Source organism: Chinchilla lanigera, unplaced genomic scaffold (assembly GCF_000276665.1).
Source record: "Chinchilla lanigera isolate Chin_1 unplaced genomic scaffold, ChiLan1.0 scaffold00005, whole genome shotgun sequence".
Lineage (NCBI taxonomy): Eukaryota > Metazoa > Chordata > Mammalia > Rodentia > Chinchillidae > Chinchilla > Chinchilla lanigera.
The window spans coordinates 9,663,542-9,686,457 of NW_004955406.1; the positions used below are offsets into that span (position 1 = coordinate 9,663,542).

General features: G+C 42.7%; 1 protein-coding gene across 1 annotated transcript in view; it reads right to left on the minus strand.

The window, feature by feature from the left end:
- Kif28p overlaps window positions 1–22,916 on the minus strand; it is a 69,586-nt gene that overhangs the window by 45,501 nt on the left and 1,169 nt on the right. Inside the window, exons 2-3 of the mRNA XM_005374794.2 lie at window positions 6,773–6,967; window positions 116–319 (exon numbers count right to left, since the gene is read on the minus strand). Coding sequence (XP_005374851.1) covers window positions 116–319; window positions 6,773–6,967 — 399 coding nt within the window. The remainder of the gene's footprint in view (window positions 1–115; window positions 320–6,772; window positions 6,968–22,916) is intronic.

Below are 22,916 nucleotides of genomic sequence, written 5' to 3' on the forward strand. Positions count from 1 at the left end.
CTCAAATCTAAAAATGACATCAAAACCTGAAGTAGAAAGTGCTGAAAACTTCCATTTGGGGAAGGGCCTCAAAATGAAAAACATGTCAAAGAAGAGATTTTAGAATAATGCCTACCTGATATTCTTGATTTCTCTCCTGCTTCTCAATTGCTCGAAAGAGCTCTTCACACACACTTGGAATTATACCCTTGTCTGCACCAAACCCAATCATGGAGTAGCTCTTTCCGGCACCAGTCTGTCCGTAGGCCAGGAGAGTAGCATTGTAGCCTTGCCATGCACAGTCCAGAATCCCCCTCCCAATGTCATGGAAAACATCTCTCTGGAAAGACAATGACAGGGGTCATAGCCAGCAAAGCCAGTGGCATGTATCCTTATGCTCCCTTACTTCTCACAGTACCCTTGAAGTCTAACAAATATTGTGGCTTTAATAAACTCCACCTTAACTAGTATCACACAACCCAATCAAAGCACAACCCAGATGATAAAACTGGGATAAAACTGAAAACCAAAAAGGGATTTGCCAATTAGAAAGGCCAACTCAGGGGCTGGGAATTTAGCTCAGCGGCAAAGCGCCTGCCTGGCAAGCGCAAGGTCATGAGTTCGGTTCCCGGTACCGGAGAAAAACCAAAAAATAAAAAAAAAATAAATAAATAAAAGAAAGGCCAACTCGTTCACATCCACAGCCCACATCAGGTGCACCCTGAGCTGCCTCATATCCATCAGTAGTGAATTTGTCTATTTATAGCCTTAACAAAACATGGCTGGGTCTTTAAAATTAAGCAACTAGCAAAAAAAAAAAATCAAAGCACTGAGACCTGTCAAAGCATTTTCTACTTCTTAATTCTTAACCAAAACAATCATAGCACAAAATACCAGCACTCATTTTAGCCCACTCTGGGTGAGCTCTCTTCTTTTTTTGTCAGATCTAGTGGTTCTGAAGCATCTCTCCAATGCATGTCTATATCCATATGGACTGCTGTAGCTCAGATTTTGTGTTAAAAGGCTTGGTCCCACTGTGTTTTGGGGGGTGGTAGAAACTTCAAGAGGAGGAGTTTGAGGCTTGGGGCATGGTAGGGCACTTGCCAGGGTGAGGCCCTGGGTTTGATCCCGCACTCTAAAATAATGACAAAAAAGTTGAGCATGGTGGTGCATGCCTATAATCCAGCACTTGGGAAGCTGAGGCAGGAGGATCATAGTGAGTTTGAGGCCAGCCTGGGCCACATAGTGAGTTCAAGGCCAGCCTGAACTACATAGTGAGACCCTGTCTTAAAAAAAAAAAACAAAAAGATGATCAGGTATAATATAGTAAATATGTAAAGCAATAACAGTCACTTAGTATAATTTATCAAGGGTTATATATTGTACGTAATTATATTGCTATACATTTATATGACTAGCAGCACAGGCTTTTCTTCTTGTAGCCATCATCATCATCACAGAAACATGAGTAATGCGTTACCCTAGGACACTGGGACAGCTAGGACCTCCCTACGCAATAGGAATTTTTCAGCTCCATTAAAATCTTTTGCAACTTTTGCCCTATATGTGGCCCATCATTCACTGAAATGGCTTATATTAAATGTGATTATATTATAAACTGGATGCCTAAAAACGGCAGAAATGCTTCTCTTACAGTTCTAGAGACGAGAGTCTAAACTCAAGATGCTGGTAAGGCCCTGGTCTCTCTGAGGGCTCTAGGGAAGAACTCTCCCTCACCTCTTCCCGGCTGAGGGCAGCGCCCAGCAGTCCTGGCATCACAGTGGCACCTGTCTAATTGCTTTGTCCAGTGTCAACATGGGGCTGTCTCTGTGCCTGAAAGTCCAACTGTCCCTCTTCTTGTAAAGATTGGATTTAGCACACATCTTAATCTAGTATGGCCTCATCTTAACTATTTATATCTGCAAAGATCCTGTTTTCAGTTAATGTCATGTTCTGAGTTCTAAGTGGACGTGAATTTTGGTGGTGATGGGGACACTATCTGACCCATTAAAGCACCCTTGTAGAAAATCAGAGCCAGGGCTGGGCGTGGTGGCACACACCTATAATCCCAGCACTTGGGAGAATGAGTCAGGAGGATCACTGTGAGTTTGAGACCAGCCTGGGCTACAAAGTGAGCTCAAGGCCAGCCTGAACTGCATAGTGAGACCCTGTCTCAAAAAAAGTGCAAAAAAAAAGAAAATCAGAGCCAGACATGGTGGCACACATCCATAATCTCAGCACTTTGGGAGGCTGAGGCCGGAGAATCACAAGTTTGAGCCTACCCTAGACAACTGGGTGATTTAGCAAGACCCTGTCTCAAAATAAAACATTAAAAAAAAAATCTGAGGATGTAACTCAGAAAAAAGGTCCTAAGTTAGATCCCCAGAACCGGGAAAACAAGAGGGAGTCTATTTCTGGACACTGTTCTGTTTCACTGATCTAAATGTCAACCTTAAAGCTAATACCGTCCTATCTTGGTTACATAATTTTATAGAGGGTTTTAACTTCTCATACTTAATTCTCTTGCAAAATAATTTTGGCTATTCTAAATCCTTTTCAGTTCCATGTAAGTTATTGAAATAGCTAACGTCAATTTCTATAAAAACTGCCTGCTGCTATTTTGATTGGGATTGTTTTCAATCTATTGATTAATTGAACTTCCTAAAAATGTAGACCTTTGGATTCCTTTACATCCTAGTTTCACTAATGTTTGTAAGTATCCACTGTACAGTTTTTGCACACATTTTGCTAAATTTATCCTTAAAAATTTCACACTTTTGATACAACTGGAAATGTTTAAAAATTTCAATTTTCATTTGTTTATTGCTCACATAGACAAATACTATTGATTTTTTGTGTGTGCATTAACTTTTTCTTGTTTGTTTTTTGAAACAGCATCTCACTACATAGTTCAGGCTGGCTTTGAACTCACTATGTATCTCAGGCTGGCCTCAAACTCATGGCGATCTTCCTGCCTCAGCCTCCCAAGTTCTGGGGTTACAAACATGCACCACCATACCTGGAGGATATATATTAATTTTTAAGCACACTTACTGACTGTGATAACTTGCCTTGGCTGGGATTTGTAGTAAATATCATCTAGAAATGAAAAGAATGTATAACCTTTCTTTGTTCCCAGTCATAGGGAGAACATAATATATCTCCAGCAAATGTGCTCTAACTCGTATTTTTCAAAGTTCTATTTCCTTTTTAGTTCAAGATTGCTGACAGTTTCTAAAATTATACTTGGGTGTTAAATTTGGTAAAGTGATTTTTCTACAGTCAGTAACATATATTTGTCTCCTATATTCTGATTTGGAGATGAATTACATTAACTTTCAAAGGTTAAGTCAGTCTTATATTCCTAGAAAAAACTGCCATTTAAAAATATATTTTTCAATTGTTTACTAAAATTATCTTATTAATATTTGTGCCTATGTACAGAAAAGGTATTGGCCTATCATATTTTTGTAATATGTTTGGCTATTTTTGGTATAAGACAGTACTGGCCTCAAAAGAATTTGATGGGAAGTGTTACTTTTGTCGTGTAAAAGGTTTTTAAAAACAAATCTCATTACTTCTTCCTCTGGAAGAATGCACCAGAGAAGGCATCTAAGCCTATAGTCTTCTCTGTGAGGTTTTTAATTACAATTTTAATTTCTTTGATGGATATAGGGCTGCATGAGATGTCCATTTCTTTGAGTGAACTTCAGTAGCACATGTTCACTGTACTGATGAACATATTAGCACTAATATTCTCCAATTATCCTATAAATAGCTATAGTAACGTCTCCATTTCTGATCTTTATATTTTATATCCTTTTTTCTTGAATCAATTTTGCTAGGCGTTTATCAATTTTATTTATCTTTTCCAAGAAACAGATTTTGGTTTCAATAATTTTTCTCCATTGCTTTATACTCCATGTTGAATTAATTCTTACTGCTATTATTTTTGATTCTTCTGCTTCACTTGTTTAATTTCTTCTCTTTTCCCAAAATTTTAGGAAGAAGCTTATAATATGGAGTTGAGATTATTTTTCTCTAATGTAAGTGCAGTCTCCTCTAAGACCTGCTTCAGGTCCGTCCCACAAATTTTGCTAGGTGTTGTGATTTTCGTTCAGTTGAAAATATTTTTTAATTTCTGTCTGAGTTTGTTGTGTGATGCTATAATAGAACCCCGCAGACTGGAAAATTAATGGACAGAAACGTGTTGCCTCACACGTCTGGAGGCTGGGAAGCGCATGCTCAGTGGGCCAGCAGCATCGGAGAGGCCTCCTTGGTGGAAGGGGAGAGGGCGGGGGAATGACAGAAAGAAAAGGAAAGTGGACCCAGCTCACCCTTCTAAGGAACCCGCGCCCACGACAGTGGCACAGATCCCCTAACTGGCATGCAGGACTTCGCACCTCAGCACTGTCCCACCGGGAATAAAGTTGCCCCACAAGAGCGCGGGGGAACACAGTTGAACAGTGGCAATTTCCCTGGTGATTTCCTGCGTGTACTATCAATGATTTAGAAGTCTGTCACTTTCCAAACACCTTCCTCTTATTTCCTTCTGTCTTAATTACATTGTGGTCAGAGAATAACACGATTCAATCATTTTATGTTTATTCAGACTAGTTTTATGATCTGGAATATGGTCTATTATCATGAAGATGAATACATCTATTTGCACTTAAAAAGAATGCGTAGTCCTGTGACTGAGTGTTCTATAAGAGATTATCAACTAGGTGAATAGCATTTTCTCCGTCTTCTATAAAATTATTGATTTTTTAAAATTAGTTACTAAGATAGGAGTGTTGAAATCACAAGACATTATAATAGACTTGTTTATACTTCCTTCCACTTCTACTGGTTCTGACTTCATGGACTTTGAATTTCAGTTGTTAGGTGCATATCCATGTAGTATGGTTGTATTTTCTTAAAGAGATTGCTCTTCATTGTTCTGAAGTCTCCTTTGTGTGATGTAAATGTGCCCTATCTAGTTTTCTTTTTCTTAGTATTTTTACGACATATATCTATATCTTCCTTTATATTTAAATCAGGTTTCATATAGGCAGATATGTTTGGAGCCTGCTTTTTCTTTTTTTTTTTTGTACCGGGAATTGAACTCAGGACCTTGCACTTGCCAGGCTTGTGCCACTGGGCAATATCCCCGGCCCCCTGCTTTTTCTATCTGATCTGACAGTACCACTTAACTGGCATATTTTGACTATTTATATTTAATATAATATTTAACATAGCATTAAATCTGACATGATTTGTATTCTACTTATCTCATTCTACTTATCTCTTTTGTTTCCTGCTGTGTGTTGGATTGAGAATTTTATAATTCTATTTTGCCACACGTGGTTCATTAGTGAGTTACCCCTCTGCTTTATTTTTTCTTGATTGCTGAAAGGTGTCAGAGAATATCCCGATGTTCATGAGGTCCTTTCAGGGGCTTTGAGAGCTGGGAGTTTTGTGGTCATATTAATGTTTGCCTTTTCCCCTCTCATGCATGACTGCGTGGGAGGTGGATAATGGCGTTTGTCAGAGGCTGCATGACACACAACGGGATACAACACTCCACGAAGGGTGAGAAGTCAGACCTTACGGAGATTCAGAAAGAAGTGTAAACCAATGTCATTCCTTTCAGGATGGGCTTGGATTTTTTCCACAAAAAAATGTTATTTTATACTGTTATGAAAACATCATTTCTGCTGTGCATAGAATTCTAGGTGGCGTAGTGGACTGCGTTGTCTTCCGGCTTGGACCCTTCTGAGGTCTGCTGTCACTTGTGTTACTCTGTGTTCTTTCCTTTGTCATTTTGAAGATTTTCTTATAATCTCTGGATTACAGCAATATAATTAAAACAGGACTCATTAAGTTTCTCTGTGTTTACTCTTCTTAGGACTCATTAAGCCTGTGGGTTTATAGTTTCCATCAAATTTGGAAAAAACTTAGTCATCATTTCTTCAACTATTTTTGTCTACTTACTCTTACTCTTTCCATGACTTCAACTGCAGAAGTGCGTGAGAGAGCCTCCAGAGGCCACTGAGGTTCTGTTCATCTTCTCTCCCTTAATTTTTTCTGTCTGTTCCTCTCACGTACCTATTTGTCTTTACCTAATAGTCCAAGCATTATACCTTTTGGGGCTGGGGATTTAGCTCAGCGACACAGCGCCTGCCTGGCAAGTGCAAGGTCGTGAGTTCAGTTCCAGGTACCGGAAAAAAAACAAAAAACCCAAGCATTATACCTTTTAATAAATGGCCCCCAAAATATCCTCTGACCAGACTGAAATGACCGCTTCTCCTTTGTACCCTGTTGAATCCCACACACACTATTCTCATATACCCCTCAACATTCAAAGGCACATACTTGTCTGTCTCCAGAAACAAAATTGTAAGAAACTTTAAGACACAATAATTTATAGCACATAATACACGTCCAATAAAATACAAGTTCTTAGATGCTGAGCGTCTCATAAATTTTCCTTATTTTGTATAGATCAGGGAGACAAAATATAATTAATTTGACTGGCTTAACATTTTCAAGGTATACCCACAATTGCCATGGCAACTAAGTTGAATGTCTAAAAATTATTTGGACAGAAGCTGCATTTTGGGCCTCACACTCATCTTAGAAAAAAGGAATAAATTTAAGATAAAACTCTCATATGGAATTATTTACATGTACCTGCATGAAATTACTGAAGTGCTCACAGTGTAAAGTACATCACAAAACAAAGCAAAATAAAATACCAAAAAAAAAAAAAAAAAGAACTTGCTGTTGAAATTGTTTCAAAACAATTTACCTGGCTTGCAAATTTACTAGTAGGATCAGCTGAAATAAGGACACCATCTTTATCCTTTTGAAATCCATTGTGAGACCAATATGCCAGGTCAAAAGTAAATGTCTTCACATGCCCTGGATTCTTAGGGTCTTCTATGGTGGTTGTGGTCCTGGAATGCATGGAAATCACACATTTGCTCCCAGAATTCTTCTCTCTCTATAGTCAAATTACAAAATCAGAGTCAATCATAGTTTTCCTTGTTATCCAAGGTAATTGTTCTGCAAGTCTTTACACCTAGTAGGAGGTTAAGCTAGGAACCTACCATTCATTCAATTTTGTTTTCAAGATCGTGTTATTCTTAGCAGCTGATATGACATAGGATGGTTCCTAAAATCCTGAATGTTTGAAGGCCTTGCCTCAAGTCATATCAACTTCCTGAGAAGAGCTGGGTCTCCAACACATAGTAATAGCAATGACTACAGCTGTGAAGAGACCCATTTCCAACATTATTGCCTTACTCTCAGTTAAAACTAGTGAAAATTATCAATAATAAAAGAGCCATCGAAAGTCTCTGGAAATATGCTAAGGACAAACAGCTAATAAAGAAACAGAGCAAGAACAGACTTCATTAGGAAAACAGAGTTAGTGGTATTTGAAGCAACATCACTTCACACATTTCCCCTGGCGACCCGCCAAGGTAGAGACTCCACTCTGGGCTGTTACAGCCAAAAGCACAAGGCCCCCAATCTGTTCTGAATCCCAGGGGGAAGTCCTTCACCCCAGGAGGATCAGGACATCAGCACGCCTCCTTCTGTCTCATCTTCAGTTGCCGAGGTTAAGTCCTGGGTTAGGCAGGGGCTCCCTCTTCTGCCTAACTCAGAGAATGGGGGCTCTAAGTTGGTCATAGCATGCTGTGAACATTGAAGTCCTTCTCTTCTTTGTCCCCCATCCTGAGATGGTGGTTCCACACCAGGGTGACAAGCTCCTCCACTGAGTGCTCAGGTCTTGGAGCAGGGGTGTCCCTCAGAGACAAAGGACCAGAGCCTGCACACCCCACACCAGAGCCATGGTTCAGAGATTTTGTGTTTTGAGGTGGGGGGATAAATGGGACATGAGGCCCACGGTGTTAGCACCTCCTCCCAAAGTACCTTTTTGGGGAAGAGCTTGAAGAAGACCGAGCTTAAGGGGAGGTAGTGATGGAAGGCCGCTGGAGAGAGTCAAGACATTGGTAAAATTCAGAGTGGGGGCGGGGAGACCGGGGAAGGTGACAGCTGCAAAGTACCCTTGTGTCCTGGAACAAAATGTCCAACACCAGCCTCAGGAGGGATTCCTTTAAGGAATCAGAAAATGATTCAATTTACTTGTAAAACAGTTTATGCCCCAAGACATGCTTGAAAATAAAAATCAGCCATCAAATAGTGAGGGTTAACAGGTGAGCATGGTCCAAGGAACAAAGGAGAACCCCTGCCCAAACCGCTGTCATCCCAAGGTGCCAGGGGTCTTCCCGCAGCTGTGCCCGCCTAGGGAGCCGTGGAGGGGGAGGCGAGGGGGGCGGGTAATGGTTCTCATTATTCTAACCCAGCGGAGGGGACGGACTCTAGAACCTGTGTTGATACAATATGCAATCTAAAATTTCCAGTTTCAAAAAAAAAAAAAAATTGTGAGGCATGCAAGGAAAGAGGAAAGTGTGACCCACACACTGGGGAGAAAAAAATCAAACCATCTTTGAGAACTTTCAGATGCAAGATGTATCAGAAAAAGACTTCAGTTGTTAGAAACACATACAGAGCACTAAAGGAAACCATGTTTGAAGAAGAATTACAACGGCATAATATGAACAAACGAACATGAACAAATTAGACCTCTTAGATGAGATGAACATTCAGAGACTGAAACTGACACAAGAGCAACAGTATAAATAGACAAATAGCAAGAGAAGACACTGATAGAGTGAAAAGACACTGCCCAGAAAGAAAAGGCCAGGCTTAGACAGCCTGGGAGCCAAATTTGACCAGTCAATACCAGTACTTCACAAACTGTTCGAGAATATGTAAGGGGAGGGAACATCCTCCAATTTACTCTGTGAATCCAGTATTACTCTGATAATGAATCCAGGAAAAAAAATATCACATGAAAATAAAACTAAGCTGGGCATGGTGGCAGACATGTGTAATCTCAGCACTCAGGAGGCTGAGGCAGGAGGATCTCCACAAATTAGTGGCAGACATGTGTAATCTCAGCACTCAGGAGGCTGAGGCAGGAGGATCTCCACAAATTAGAGGTCATCCTGAGCTACACAGTGAGCTCAAGGCCAATCTACCCAGCAAGATCCTGTCTCAAAAGAACAGCAAAAAAAGAAAAGTAAGTTGTTATAACTTGAGCGTGGTGGTACATGCCTGTAATCCCAATATTAAAGGCAGCTAATTTAGATAGAAATTAATATACAGTCAGAGAGGGACTGGGCCCGCAAAGAAATCAGCACACAAAAAAGTAAAGGCATCAGAATTGTGGCTGGAGGTGCAGCTGAAGGAGGCCAGGCCTCAGGATGAGTGGCCAGGGCTATGTGGCTCCCTAAGGGAGAAACGGTAAGTTGAAATTATACTATAGTTAGCACCACCTGGTCCACTCTGTCCAGATAGACATCAGTCACCCCTCCCTTCCCCAAAATGCCTTTGTTCTTTCCATGTACGCTTGCTACGGGACTCATTTCCCGATTGCATCAATATTAGCTAAACAGCTGTACTTGTAATCCTGTGGGTTGACTGTAGTGTGATCCATGTTTTTGCCTACAATGTGATTTTATGTATAAATTACTCCTGAAAATGGGCCTTGGTGACCACCCATTCAAGACTCCTCTGGAAGGGGGCTGGGGATTTAGCTCAGCGGCAAAAGAGCCTGCCTGGCAAGCGCAAGGTCGTGAGTTTGGTTCCTGGTACCGGAGAAAAACCAAAAAAAAAGACTCCTCTGGAAGTCCAGGGACTTTTCTCCCCTCCTTGTTTTCATGAAACTCTCCTAACTTCTTTGGTTTGTGACTTCATTCATGTGGGACCATGTACTCAGCATTTTCGACATCTCACAGGTCGGGAGTTACATTTCTCCTGTATCACCTGCACTCTGGGGGGCTGAAACAAGAGGACTGGAAGTTCAAGCCCAGCCTGGGCAACTTAGTGACTTAGAAAGATCCTGTCTAAAAAGAAAACAAAACAAGAAAACCCAAAACAACAACAACAACAAAAAAAGAAAGCTGGGACTACAGCTCAGTGTTAAGGCTCTGGGTTCATTCCCCCATGCCATGGGGACGGGGAGGAAAGAAAACTGCATAGAAGAAAGAAAAGAAAGAAAAATAATGAAATCCTCCGCTATAGGCCAGTATCTTTTATGAAATGTACATAAACATCCTCAACACAATACTATGATCTAGCAACATAAAAGAAGTATGCACCATGATCAAGTGAGATTTAGCCTATGGATATAAGATTGGTTCAACATTGGAAAAAATTATTGTTTTGTTTTTGTTTTCGAGTCAGGGTCTTGCTACGTAGCCAGAGCTGGCCTTTAACTCATGACACTCCTGCTTCAGCCTCTCAAGTGCTAGAAATACAGCTATCAAATTCCCAGGGATCGTAAACAATCTGGCTTTTGAGTACAGTCCACAAATACAAAGTCACCTGCCACTATTTTCCCTGCCCTGAATCACAAGTATTGAACAGCTAGCACTCCCCCATAACCCAGAGCCCACCAAAATTATTCATATTAACTAATGCTAAACTTGCTCAAATTTGGCTACGGTGCCTTGCCCATTTCCCTCCAAGGAAATCACACTAGGGCTTCTGTGTCATGATTCCCCCTTGGCTCCTGTGTGATCTCAATTCCTCTCCATGCACCTCTGTTGGCACGGTGAACCCACTTCTCTAGAGAACTATAAGCGGTTGTTTATATCTGTTACTTTACTCTACTGGACCAAAACAAATCCTGAATGCATTACAAATAATTCATATTAATTCAATAGTCATTATACATCACATCAATAGAATAAAAAGCAAAAATCACCTATCTCAATAAATGCTTCGGAAAGCCCATTGGACAAAATCCAAGATGCTCCCATGGCAAAAAACCATTCAATAAGATAGGAGCCACATATACTTTCTTTAACCTGATAAAAGTCAATAATGATAAATCCACAGCTAACCTCATACAAAACAGCCAAGACTGAATGTTACCTGTTTAAGATCAGGATTTTTATTCTAGGCTCTTCAATGTGGTACTAGGGGTTATAGCCCAGGGAATTAGGTAAGAAAAGGAGACAAGAGGCTTTCAGATAGGAAAGGAAAGAATATAACTATCTCTGTAGATGAAAAATAATCTCATATATAGAAAGTCCTAAGGAATCCAATAAAAACAACTGTTAGGACTAATGAGTTCAGTAAAGCTGCAGAATACAAGATAAATATACAAAAATCAACTTCTAAATAAACAATTTGAAAATTAGGAAGTTAAGAAAATAACTTCATCTTCAATAGTATCAAAAGACTAAAATACATATAACAAAAGGAGTTTAAAACAGTCCAGTGCCCGGCTAGCTCAGTCGGTAGAGCATGAGCCTCTTAAAACATTCTCAAAATTATAAAACTATTCAAAGAAATTAAAGAAAATCTAGCAAGGTATGGTGGTGCACACCTGTAATCCCAGTACTTAGGAGGCTGAGGCAGGAGGTTGGCCATGAATTCAAGACCAGTCTGGGGTATACAAGGAGCTCAAGGCCAGCCTGAAATACATAGCAAGACTCTATCACAAACAAACATACAAACAAACAAATCAAATAACTAAAGTGAAAAGAAAAAAACCCCACAAAATTGAAGATCTAAAAACTGGAAACACACCCTTTGTTCGTGGATTATAAGATTTAACATTAAGACGTCACTATTCTCCAAACTGATGTATATATATTGCAACCCTCACCAGAACCCCAACTGATAATTTATTTTTTGGTACTGGGAATCAAACTCAGGACCTTGCGCTTGCCAGGCATGTGCTTATGCCACTGGGCTATATCCCCGGCCCCCCAACTGATAATTCAGTAGAAGTAAACAAGTTGATTCTAAAATTCATATGGAATTGCAAAGGACCCAGCATAGCCAAAGGAATCTTGCAAAGAAGGAAATGATAGAATTCACACTTCCTGATTTTCACGGCTCACTACACATCAACGGTCATGCAGGGAGTGTGGTTCTGGCACAAGGGTAGACGTACAGTTTAAGGTGACAGAGCTGAGAGTTGCAGGAGTCAGCTTGACATGACTGCAGCCATCCTGAGTGGTGATGACCACGATGACCCCTGAGTAGCCCTGGTTAGCTTTCCCTGCCTAGTTTCCCAGCATACGATAAATAAACACAGCCACCAGAATGATATTTGGAGCTTTATGACCAGGCTCCGGTGCTGTCAGCACCAGGAATGTGCCTGACATCTTCAATATTAACTTAAGATAAACCAGGTACCTACCAGGGTGGATGAAACACTTTTGTCCTGATTGCCCGCTTCCTTTCATCTAAATTGCTGCTGTCTTGCTAGTAAGGTCCCAGTAAATTTCACTCTGTGGACTCCTGGATGTCTGCACCATTTGGCCTCATGGCATCGTGTGGCCAGGTCTCATATATCAGGATTGGGTCTTCTGGAAGAATTAGTAAGCCAGCCAGGACAATGAGGACATGCAGAGAGAAAGGAAGCTTCCGTGGGGAAGATCCCAGGCCAACCATGGTGTGTGTGTGTGTGTGTGTAGGGGGAGGGGGATGGTGGGTGTCTGTATGAGAGATGCTTGCAGCCTGCCATGTGATTATGCACATGCCCCAAAAGTGCTGCTGGGTTTTGGTGCAGCCGTTTAATGAATGTCACTTATCACACTGTGAAAAGGAAGGTGCCAAGCTGGACATGGTGGTGCGTACCTGGAATCCCAGAATCCCAGAACTCAGGAGGCTGAGGCACGAGGACTGCTGTGAGTTTGAGGCAAGCCTGAACAATATGGTGAGACCCTGTCTCCAAAAAAAAAAAAAAAGGAAGGAAGGAAGGTAGCATCTTGCTACCACAGTGGGGTAGCTGTTGCTGTGGGCTGTTTTAGGCCCACTGATGCCCATGATTATAAAAAATAAAGTAGGAGTTACAACTTGAAAGAGCTATGTATCTCTCAACCACTCTCTTAACTTCTACCTGGCTGAGAAAGCAGAGGAGCTGGAAGCCAGGCTCAAAACTCCAGCCTGCCACATTGTGTGGGGCAGGGGGCAGAGAACTGTAAGGGGAGATGGGTAGAAGCTATCATCTTGCAATCAGGATGGGATGCAACATATTGGAGTGCCAGGGAGGAGGAGAGTGAGGATGCTGAGCCTTGCTTTTTTGCTCTACCATTAAAAACAATACAAAGCCAAGTTACAGAATACGCAGGAGAGGGAAGCCCTTCCACTCAGCAAACTGCAACCACTCAAGATTACGCTGCAGCAAGCTTCCCAGGTATTGCAAAAACTTAAACAACCGCCGTGTGTGAGCCTGTCTGCCTGGATGGTGAGATGCTGGGACACGGGGGGATGGCGTTAGAGGGAAAAGCTGGGAAAATGAGCAGTGTCACCCCCATCTGGTCTCCACAATCCCTGCCAGACCCCAGGCAGTTGTCCCTTTATAGGCTTCATGATGTTGGGCGTGGGAGGCGGGGCCAAGTAAGGGGGCTTCCGGGGCAGACACCCCCTGGAAAAGCACTAAGGAAGGGCACTGTGGGAACTGGGCTCGTGACAACGTCCAGGTGTTTCAAGGCCCAGAGAAGGCTGTTTTTATGTTAGACAAACTGTTATCAGCTTGAGAATGGCATGGTGCTCCTCTGTCCCTGCTCGGTCCCGTGGTGGAACAGAACTGAACATGATTAGGACATGGTGCACCTTGTCCCACAATCTGACACGAGAAAAGGACAGACAAAATGGAAGAGAAAAACGAATAGTAATAAGGGGTCAGCGAAGATAGAAAGCAGATGTGAAAAAAAAAAAAAAGAAAGCAGATGTGGTGTGATTTGCTCTGTCCCTTCCCCCCTCATAGAAGAGACGGGTAACCTAATGAGGTCTCAGTAGTCTTGTGGAAAGCATCTGAGCCCAAATGGTAACTCCAATGGTTCCCCTCTGCTCCCCGACACAGGACGGTGAGGATTTCCTGCTTTCTAGCGTTGCTTGTTACTCTGGACAAATTCCCTCAGCCCGGTCATTTCAGAGAGAGGGAGGGCTGTGGAGACCTCACATGGCACTCACCATTTACTGATCCTCTGAGAATAAGTAGAAGACTTTTGCTCTGGTAGACATGGGTATTGAATATACACTGATCTACGGCACCCTAGGGTGTTGTCTGGGGCCCTGGGCAGGTATTGTCGGATATGGGAATAAGACCATCAGAGCAAAATACTGTGCTGTGAAGGAACTGGGAGAGCAACCCCCACCCCCGCAGTCTACTCTGTACTTGGTATCACTCTCCCTGATCCCTGAGAGCATTCTGAGGATAGATGCTGTTCTGTCAATAAGAGAGATTACAGACCTCTGTGGAGAAATTTCCACCCAAAGTTTAGGTGCTACAATGACCCCAAATGCTTGGAAGATGATTGGATTATGGGATGATTATAACCAGATGTGATATTAGGTGAGCCCTTGTTGGAAGAAGCAGTCACTGTGGGCATGATCTGGAAGATTACATCAACTATGTCCAAAATAAGCCTTTCCTCCTTTTTGCTGTGTGTGTTGAGTTAGCAATTAGAAAGTGATTAAAACAGATTTTGGTATCACAGAAATGGGAGTGCTGTGACGTTACTTGACCATGTGGTTCAGAAGCCTATGGAATTGGTTCATGGGAGGAATTTGGAAAAGTTTGGAGAAAGACTGGAGAACCCCTAGAATGCTGTGAGCCAAGCTTGATGGGAAATTCTGGTCAGAACTCAGAAGATCTGAATGCTGATAGAAATGCAGACTGTATAGACCAGGTACACTACGGTGAATGTGATCATTACGTCTATCTAAAATGTACCAATAAAATCTGATTGAAAATGTTTCAGTTGGGAACAAGGACTCCATTGGCATTTGAACTCCAGGCCATGTGTGTTATGCTGTGACAGAGAATTTTTCTTTGTGTCCTGAGACTGTGGGAGGGTGAATTTAAGGGCTGTGGAGTAACTAAACTGGTGGAGGAACTATCAAGGCAGCCCAATATTCAAGCTGTGGCATGGGTACTGTCGGGGGCTTTTAGACAACTCTACATTGAGAATCAAAAGCAAACAGCACAGCTGAGTGATATTAAGTTTTGAGTTTCACTAGAAGGGACGCTTCTGTAAAGTGGGAGTGTATAAAGTTGGAACAGAGAAGAGCTTGGTTGCTGAAAATATTAGCATTAAAAAGAAGACTAATACTTTGGATGAGAAAAATAAGGAAAATGGCTTTAGGGCATGTCAAGAATCAGTAAGACTCCACCCTTTGAGGGCTCAAAAGTGAAAGGCTGGCTTAAGAAGAGAGCTCTGGGGCACCCTGCACAAGAAAGGCTACCTAAGGAATTTGTTCCTTCAGGATTTGGTTCACAGGGCTCAGCCATTCAGTATTTGGAGGCTGTCTTGGTTACTTTTCTCTTGTTGCTGGGACAAAATACCAGACACCCCAAATTAAGGAAGATAAGGTTTGTTTAGCTCACAGCTTTGGAGGTTTTAGTCCATAGTCAGCTGGCTCCAAAACAGGGTGGCAGGGCACAGGGGCAACACTTCCTAGTGGCAGAAGACAGCAAAAGCAACAAGAGCAAAAGGAAAAGCAAGCCTCTTTTCCTTCCTTATATTGTATGCTGGCTATTTGCCTACACCTTCTCCGTGCCCTCCTCTTCCATAAGCTCAGGATATTTACAAAGTGAGAACCTTGGCTCCCTGCTGAGTCACTTAGTTAGGCTTCTAAACTTCTCAATTCTCAAGTTAACACAATATATCAACCATTATAGAGGCCTCTATAGCATAGCCCAAGAAGTCCTGGCTACTGATTGAGTTGGCAGCAAACCTTGGCATCATCCACATAGTACTAGTTTTATACTCATGTAGAGTGTAAGTGTCATGGGTCAGGGAGGCATCCACCCAGATTTCAGAAGAAGGCCTGGGAAGTCAGGCAGTGTGCCCTCTGAGAGGGCAGCGCATGAAACTGTGAGAATAAAGCCAAAACTACAGTGGAGACCCTAAGAAGATGGACAAACCAGGAATGTGGGACATCTGAGGGAAGGTACAAGAAGTGAGCAAAGCCAGCCCATGAGAGAAGCCATGAAGTTGCAACCACCAGCAGGGCTGTATGGTGGGGCTGCCCAAACTCTTTGGAGTTCACTTCTCCAAAACTTCCCCTGGGTGCTGGATATGGAGTCAGAAGATTTAACATTTATGCTGTTGGGTCTCAATCTTGATTTGGCCCCACTGCTTTCTGTCCTATTCCTCCCTTTTGGAATGAGAATGTTTAGCCTGTGGCATTGTATGTCCACAGTGTTTTTCTTTTGCATTTTTGGGAAGAGGTGGTTTGAGACAGGCTCTCACTATGTATTTCAGGCTGGCCTTAAACTTGGTGCAATCCTCCTGCCTCAGTCTCCTGAGTGCTGGGATTAGAGGTGTGTGCCACTATGCCCAGCTAAGTCTTGGTTTTTACAGGGGCTCACAGGTAAGTTTGCTTTGAGTCTGAGAGGACACTGTGGATTTGGACTTTTCAGCAATGCTGGAACTGTTAGGACTTTGGCAATTCTTAGAGAGGGACTAAATGCATTTTGCATAAAGAGATGCACATGAGTCTGTTGGGAACCAGGGCAGAAAGTTATGGTTTAGATCTATGATGACCCCCAAAGCCTCAGGCATTTGCAGGACGACTGAATTACGAGGGCTAAATGTGATGTTAGGAGATGGGGCCAGCTTGGAAGAGGTGGGTCACTGTGGGCGTGTTCTGGAAGGTTGTAGCTCTCTGCCCGGCTCCTCCTTTGGCTCGCACTGCTTCTGGTGCCGTGCTGTGAGCAGCTGTCCTCTGCCAGGCCCTTCCACCAGGCCCTTCAACCGCGGCATTCTGCCTTGGAGCCAGCTGACTAAGGACCGGAACCTCTACAAACTAAGCCCAGATGAAACTTTAAGTTGTGGGTGTTGGATATTGTGTCCCAGAGACAAGAAAGTGACTAAAACCACAGTAGTAAAGGCAGCACTGAAGGGAAGAGGCAAAACGGGCCCCTGTTAGCTTTCCACACCTAGGAGAGTAGTAGATGTCGGGCAGCGTGTGTGACGTGGCAGACAGGGTAAGAATGGAGAGACTGTGAGAGAATTAGAGAAGGCTGAAGTCTCATGTGCTACCCACCATACCTTCCGTAGTTCCAGCTGGCTGGCCAAAACAAAAAACAACACAGTACAACACAAAATAAAACCAAAAAATAGGACTTGAAGAGTAACTACTGAATATAGGGAGTTAAATAAGGTGATAATATCTCTCCAGGCTGCAGCCTAATGTTGCCCAAGAAAACTGGAAGAAAACCACACAATTTCTGCCAGCTACGTCTTGAACAGAGGACTAATATTTATTTATTTACTTACTTACTTATTTTTTGTTTTTTTTTTCTGGTACCGGGAATCGAACTCACAACCATGCACTTGCCAGGCAGGCGCTGCGCCGCTGAGCTAAATCCCCAGACCCAGGACTAATATGTAGAACATATAAAGAACTCAAAAAAACTCTAGATTCCCCCCAACAAAAAAGACGCAATAAAAATGGACAACTGAAATAGACAGACATTTCTCAGTAGTACAAATAGCTAATAAGTACATGAAAAAACTTTTAACGCCTCTAGGCATTAGAAAAAGGCAAATTAAAACTACACTAAGATTCCATCTTACTCCGGAAAGAATAGCTATCAACGAGAAATCAAATAACAATAAATACTGATGAAGCTGTGGGGGAAAAGAAACACTTCCACGTTGTTCGTGGGAATGTAAACTAGTACAACCACTGTGGCAATCAGTAGGGAGGGTCCTCAAGAAACCAAAAACAGAAATTCCGTTTCACCCAGATATTCCCCCTCTAGGTATCTTCCTGAAAGAGTTAAAGAGAACATATCACAGTGATACATGCATGCCAGTGTTTACGGCGTACAGCTCACAATAGCTGAATCTTGGAAGCAGCCTATATGTCCATCCACAGAAGAGGGGATAAAGAAAATGTGGTATTTACGTGCAATAGAGTACTACTGTGCTATGAAGGCTAAACTTGAGACATTTGTAGAAGGGACGTGCCTTGACACCATAATGTTAAATGAAATAAGGGAGACACACAAGCTTCAGTATTGCCTGGTTTCTCTTCTCTCTTCTATGAGAAACCCAAAATACAAATAAAGAGCAAAATAAAAGATAACAGGAAGCAGGGAGATCTTTTTCAAGTAGGAAAGGCATCAAGAGATGGAGCGAGCAGGGAGGGAAGGGGAAGTAAAAAGAGTTGAGATGAGTTATGTACATGAATGAACTCCCCACAAGAACTGTAATCATTATGTACTATAAGCATGTACTAATAAAAAAAAAATTTAAAAAGAAGGGGACCATGTGGGACTGAGCTAGCTCCCTAGCAGGAAGCATTTGAAAAGGCAAATATTTTGTACCCTGGGTGCAGGCTCTATGTATCCTTCTACCAGGTGGGCCAAAGCAATTAGATGTCACCAGTACAGCACATGACATGAGTTGGGCTCTCTGGCAAGGACGAGGACAAAAGTTACATCTAGCTATTTTTAAATCACAGTTGTGGAAAGGAGCTGAGACTAAATATACCTTGTGGAACAGCAGTTTCCAGCAGTGTGACGCCTTCAAGCAGGTGGAGCCAGTCAGAAACTTCCCCGGTCACAATGTGAGCTGGCCTGCCTTTCCTAAAGGGGAGGCTGGGCTGCCTATTACAAGGGCCTCCATCCACGATAGAACAGACCCTCACTCTAAATCGATGGCATGTGTGTTTACAACACAGCATCCTCTCCAACAGCTTACGGACTCCCAAGCTGCAGTGCTGGGCCCGGTTACTTATGAAACCACCTTGCCATCCCTATGGCTGTCCAGAATCTATGACCACACAGGAGTAAGCACGGGTAGCCCCCATTCCTGAAAATGCTTGGGACTCAGATGGTCCCGCTGGGGGAGCCCCACGTCTGCACGGCCACTGCAGTACAATCTACCTCTGGCTACTGCCTGGCTTAAATGGACAAAATGAGCAGACACTGCGCAGAGCTGTGGGTGGGATGGCTGGTAGTTACTCGTGATTCATGGCCACCGGCTGTTCGTACTGAACGCTGGGCAGTGTACTGAGGCCTTGTGTTGTGAAGTCGTCTCAGCGAGCCATCATGTGGCACCAAATGTGGGGACAGCTCCATGAACCGGGGGCACAAGTGGCTTTGTCATGTTAAGAACTCCAACTCTGGAAATACAGAAGCAGATGCTGTGACCAAGGTGCAGGCCCGGAGAGCACACCTAACAGTCCTGGCGTGTGTGTAGTGAGAGTGGACATAGCAGTGCTAAAGGATAGAACATAGCTAACGGACAGGATTGTCCCTAAAAATTGACTTGGTGGCAGCCACGACCCAGTAGCAGGTGTCCTTACACCTCCATCCCCGTTTGACCCACACAGAGACACACATCACTGCTCAACTTGTGAGGGACTGGCAGGTTGTGTTCATCCTTTGCCAAAGGACACAAATATCCCTTAACCTGCGTAGACACAGCTACGGCCTTATACAAGCATTTACTAGCAAGAGCTAAGAAGACTGCCACTGTCAAAGGTCTTTAGAAGTTACCTGTGCTACCTGTACCACATGACAGTGACGTGGCACCCCCCGCAGAGGACATGCTGCCCAGGCCTGGGCCTAAATATATGGTGTACACTGTACTTTGATCCACTGATTAATGCTCAGGCAGTAGGGCTGGAGGGAAACAAACCTACCTTGGCTGACTGAAGTCCTTGGGGAAGCACTGCCGAATGTAAATACCCACACAGCTGGCATGCCTGCCCCTTAGATCACCTAGGAGCTCCAGATCCTGCCCCAGATGTGTGTCCACATCCAGATGCTATCCTGCCAGCAGAGCTGTTGCACAGAAAGCACTTCTAATTACAATGCAACCACTGAACTCGGGGAGGGGACAGTTCTGTGGGGTGCAAGAGGCTTTTTCCTCCAGCATGAGCCAGCTATTTATTGCATGAGTCCCCTGGCCCTGCTAACTTGATTCCTCTCGAGCCTGCTGGACTCTGGACTCTGAGTGAGCTGAAAATGTCTCTGAGTACTAAGCTGGCCTCTGGCCTGGCATGCTACTTGGATGTGAGTTTCTGACATCCCTCACAGATCCTGTCCTGTGGGTTATGTGCCTTATGCTCTGCTACACCAGTTCGGGTCGCTGCTGTTGTGTGGTCTAACAGAGACGGTAGTGTCTTGCCAGGTGGCGGTACAGGTATACAGGTTCCTCTAAAGCTTCAATTTATAGTCTCCAGCTGTGGTCTTTTCAGTTTTCCCTAAAACGTGTGTTGTTACCAAGACAAAATGTATACACATCCTTGGTATTACACACTTCGTTCACATCTGAAAACCCAAATCAATCCTCACTCTAGGGGAGACACACAGGTCATTAGTTTGGCTCCTGAGACTACTGGTAGAAAAAAAAAATATTTGCATAATTATGGTCTCTTCCTGCACAAGCCTCTACCACTGCTATGGACCCCGTGTACGTGATGAATAAATGCCTTACAGCACGCTGCATACATAATGCTGAAACATCTTGCAGGTTGACAGCACACTGCAGAAGAGGGAAGCATGAGGTTTTACAAATCTGTGCTGAGGGTGAAAGGTGAGGGTTCAGCCTGATGTAACTGCATCTGTAACCACGATGGTCCCTGAGCTATCCTGGTTGATTTTCCTTGGCTTCCCAGCATTCTACATAAATTTGAAAAACCATTAATAGTAGTATATTTTCTGATCAGATCCTGACACCATTAACACTAGGAATGTACCTTAAAAGCTTTAATGTTACACCTTGAGATAAACCAGGTACATTCCAGCTTGGATGAAGTCACATTTGTCTCTTCTACCTTTGAAGACCCTTTCTCTGATGCAAATCACAAGAGTCCACTCACTAGTCTGGCTACTGCTCAGGACTGCAAATTTCACTCTGGAATCCTGGGTGTCTCTGCCTTACTTGAGCCTCACAGCACCTTGTTGCTGGTCTTCATAGACTGTGGCAGGGTTTTTCTGGGACATGAGATCAATAATAAACCCAGACATCTATGGTTAACTGATCATCCAATTGCAAAATAGCAGCTTTTTCAAAAATGGTCCCTGCCAGGCGTGGTGACACACATCTGTAATCCCAGCACTTGGGAGGATGAGGTAGGAGAATCACTGTGAATTTGAGGCCAGTCTGGGCTACAAAGTGAATTCAAGGCCAGCCTGAACTGCACAGTGAAACCCTGTCCCCACACAAGAAAGAAAAAAAAAAAAGGAATGGTACCAGAACGGTGTACAAAAGAATGAACTTGAACCCTTCGCTCAAACTATTTATAAAAATGATCTCAAAGTGGATCAAAGACCTAAAGTACAAGAGCTAAAACTATAAAACCTTAAAGTAAAAAAAATAGAAGTAAATCTTTCTGGACTTGGATTGGGTAAAGGATTTAGATGTAACTCCAAAAGCCAAAGCAATTAAATATAATTTTGTTAAAACTAAAAATTTTCCCATTTCAAAGGACACCACCAAAAGTGGAACAAAGCAAGTCCACAGAATGAGAAAATGCTGCAAATTGTGTATCTGATAAGGAACTGTATCTGTAATCTGTAAAGACCAGCTAGCTCACTGATAAATACACAGACCTGGATGTGGTGGTGTGCACTTGTAGTCTCTGATTTGGGAGACTGAGGTAGGAGTATCGCTTGAGTCCAGGAGTTTAAGGCCAGCCTGGGCAACAGTGCAAGATGTCTCAAAAAAAAAAACAAAACAAAAAACTGATCCAATGAAAATAGTGCAAGGAAAGATAAAGGAGATATTAAGCACATAAAAATATGCTTAACTTAGTCATCAAGGAAAACCATGAGATACCACACCAGTTTGGATGAACAGAATAAAAAAGTCAGATGACAAGTATCGGCAAGAAGGTGAAGCTATTGGAACCTCATATGCTACTGGCAGGACCGTGAAACGGTACACGTGCTTCGGGAAACAATCTGGCAGGTTCTCAAATCAATTAAACAGTTACCAGATGGCTCAGCAACTCCCCGCCTAGCTACATAATCAAGAGAGAATGAAAACATTTTTACACAAAAACTTGTAAAGAAGTATTCTAATAGGATACAATAACCAGAACCAATCCAAATGTCTCTCAACTGGTGAATGGATATACAAATTTGGTGTATCTGTATAATGAAATAGTTACTATTCAGTTATAAAGAATGAAACTGAGCCAGGGATGATGGCACATTCCTGTAGCCTATCTTTTTTTTGGCGGTGTGGGGATCAAACCTAGGCCCCTGTCATGACAGGCAAGAACTCTACCACTAAGCCACATCTCCAGGCCCTGTAGCCTATCTTAAAAAAAAAAAATCTTACATGCTACAACATGAAGGTGCCTTGAAAATGTGCTAAGTGAAAAAACGTCCATTATAAAAGACTACACATGATCCTATTCAGAGGAAATGTCTGCAACAGATTATCTATGAAGAGCAGGTTAGTGGCTGCTTAGGGTTGGAGACACTGGATGACAGCTAAGGGTACCAAGCTTTTCTTGGGGAGCGGGTGACAAAATGTTCTCATTGTGTGATGGCTGCAAATATTTGACTATATTAAGTATCACAGAATTGCCACCGAGTGAACTGTATTACGTCAAGGCTATTTGAAAAGTGTAACTACAGTAGCTGAGAATAGTTGCCAGGCATGGCTTACTGATTTGTATCTATTACTGGAGTAACTGTGAGACATCACATTTCTATCTTACAGAAAAATAAACTGAAGCTCAGAACACCCTGCTTTTTACAAGGAAGACACCACAAAGTTGGTTCTGTCTCTTTTGACAGAGGTATCATAAAGTTGGTTCTCTGATCCCACAATGAACATAAAGACTGGATATGGCCTTTGAAAATCAGGCCCCAGAAAGGGCAT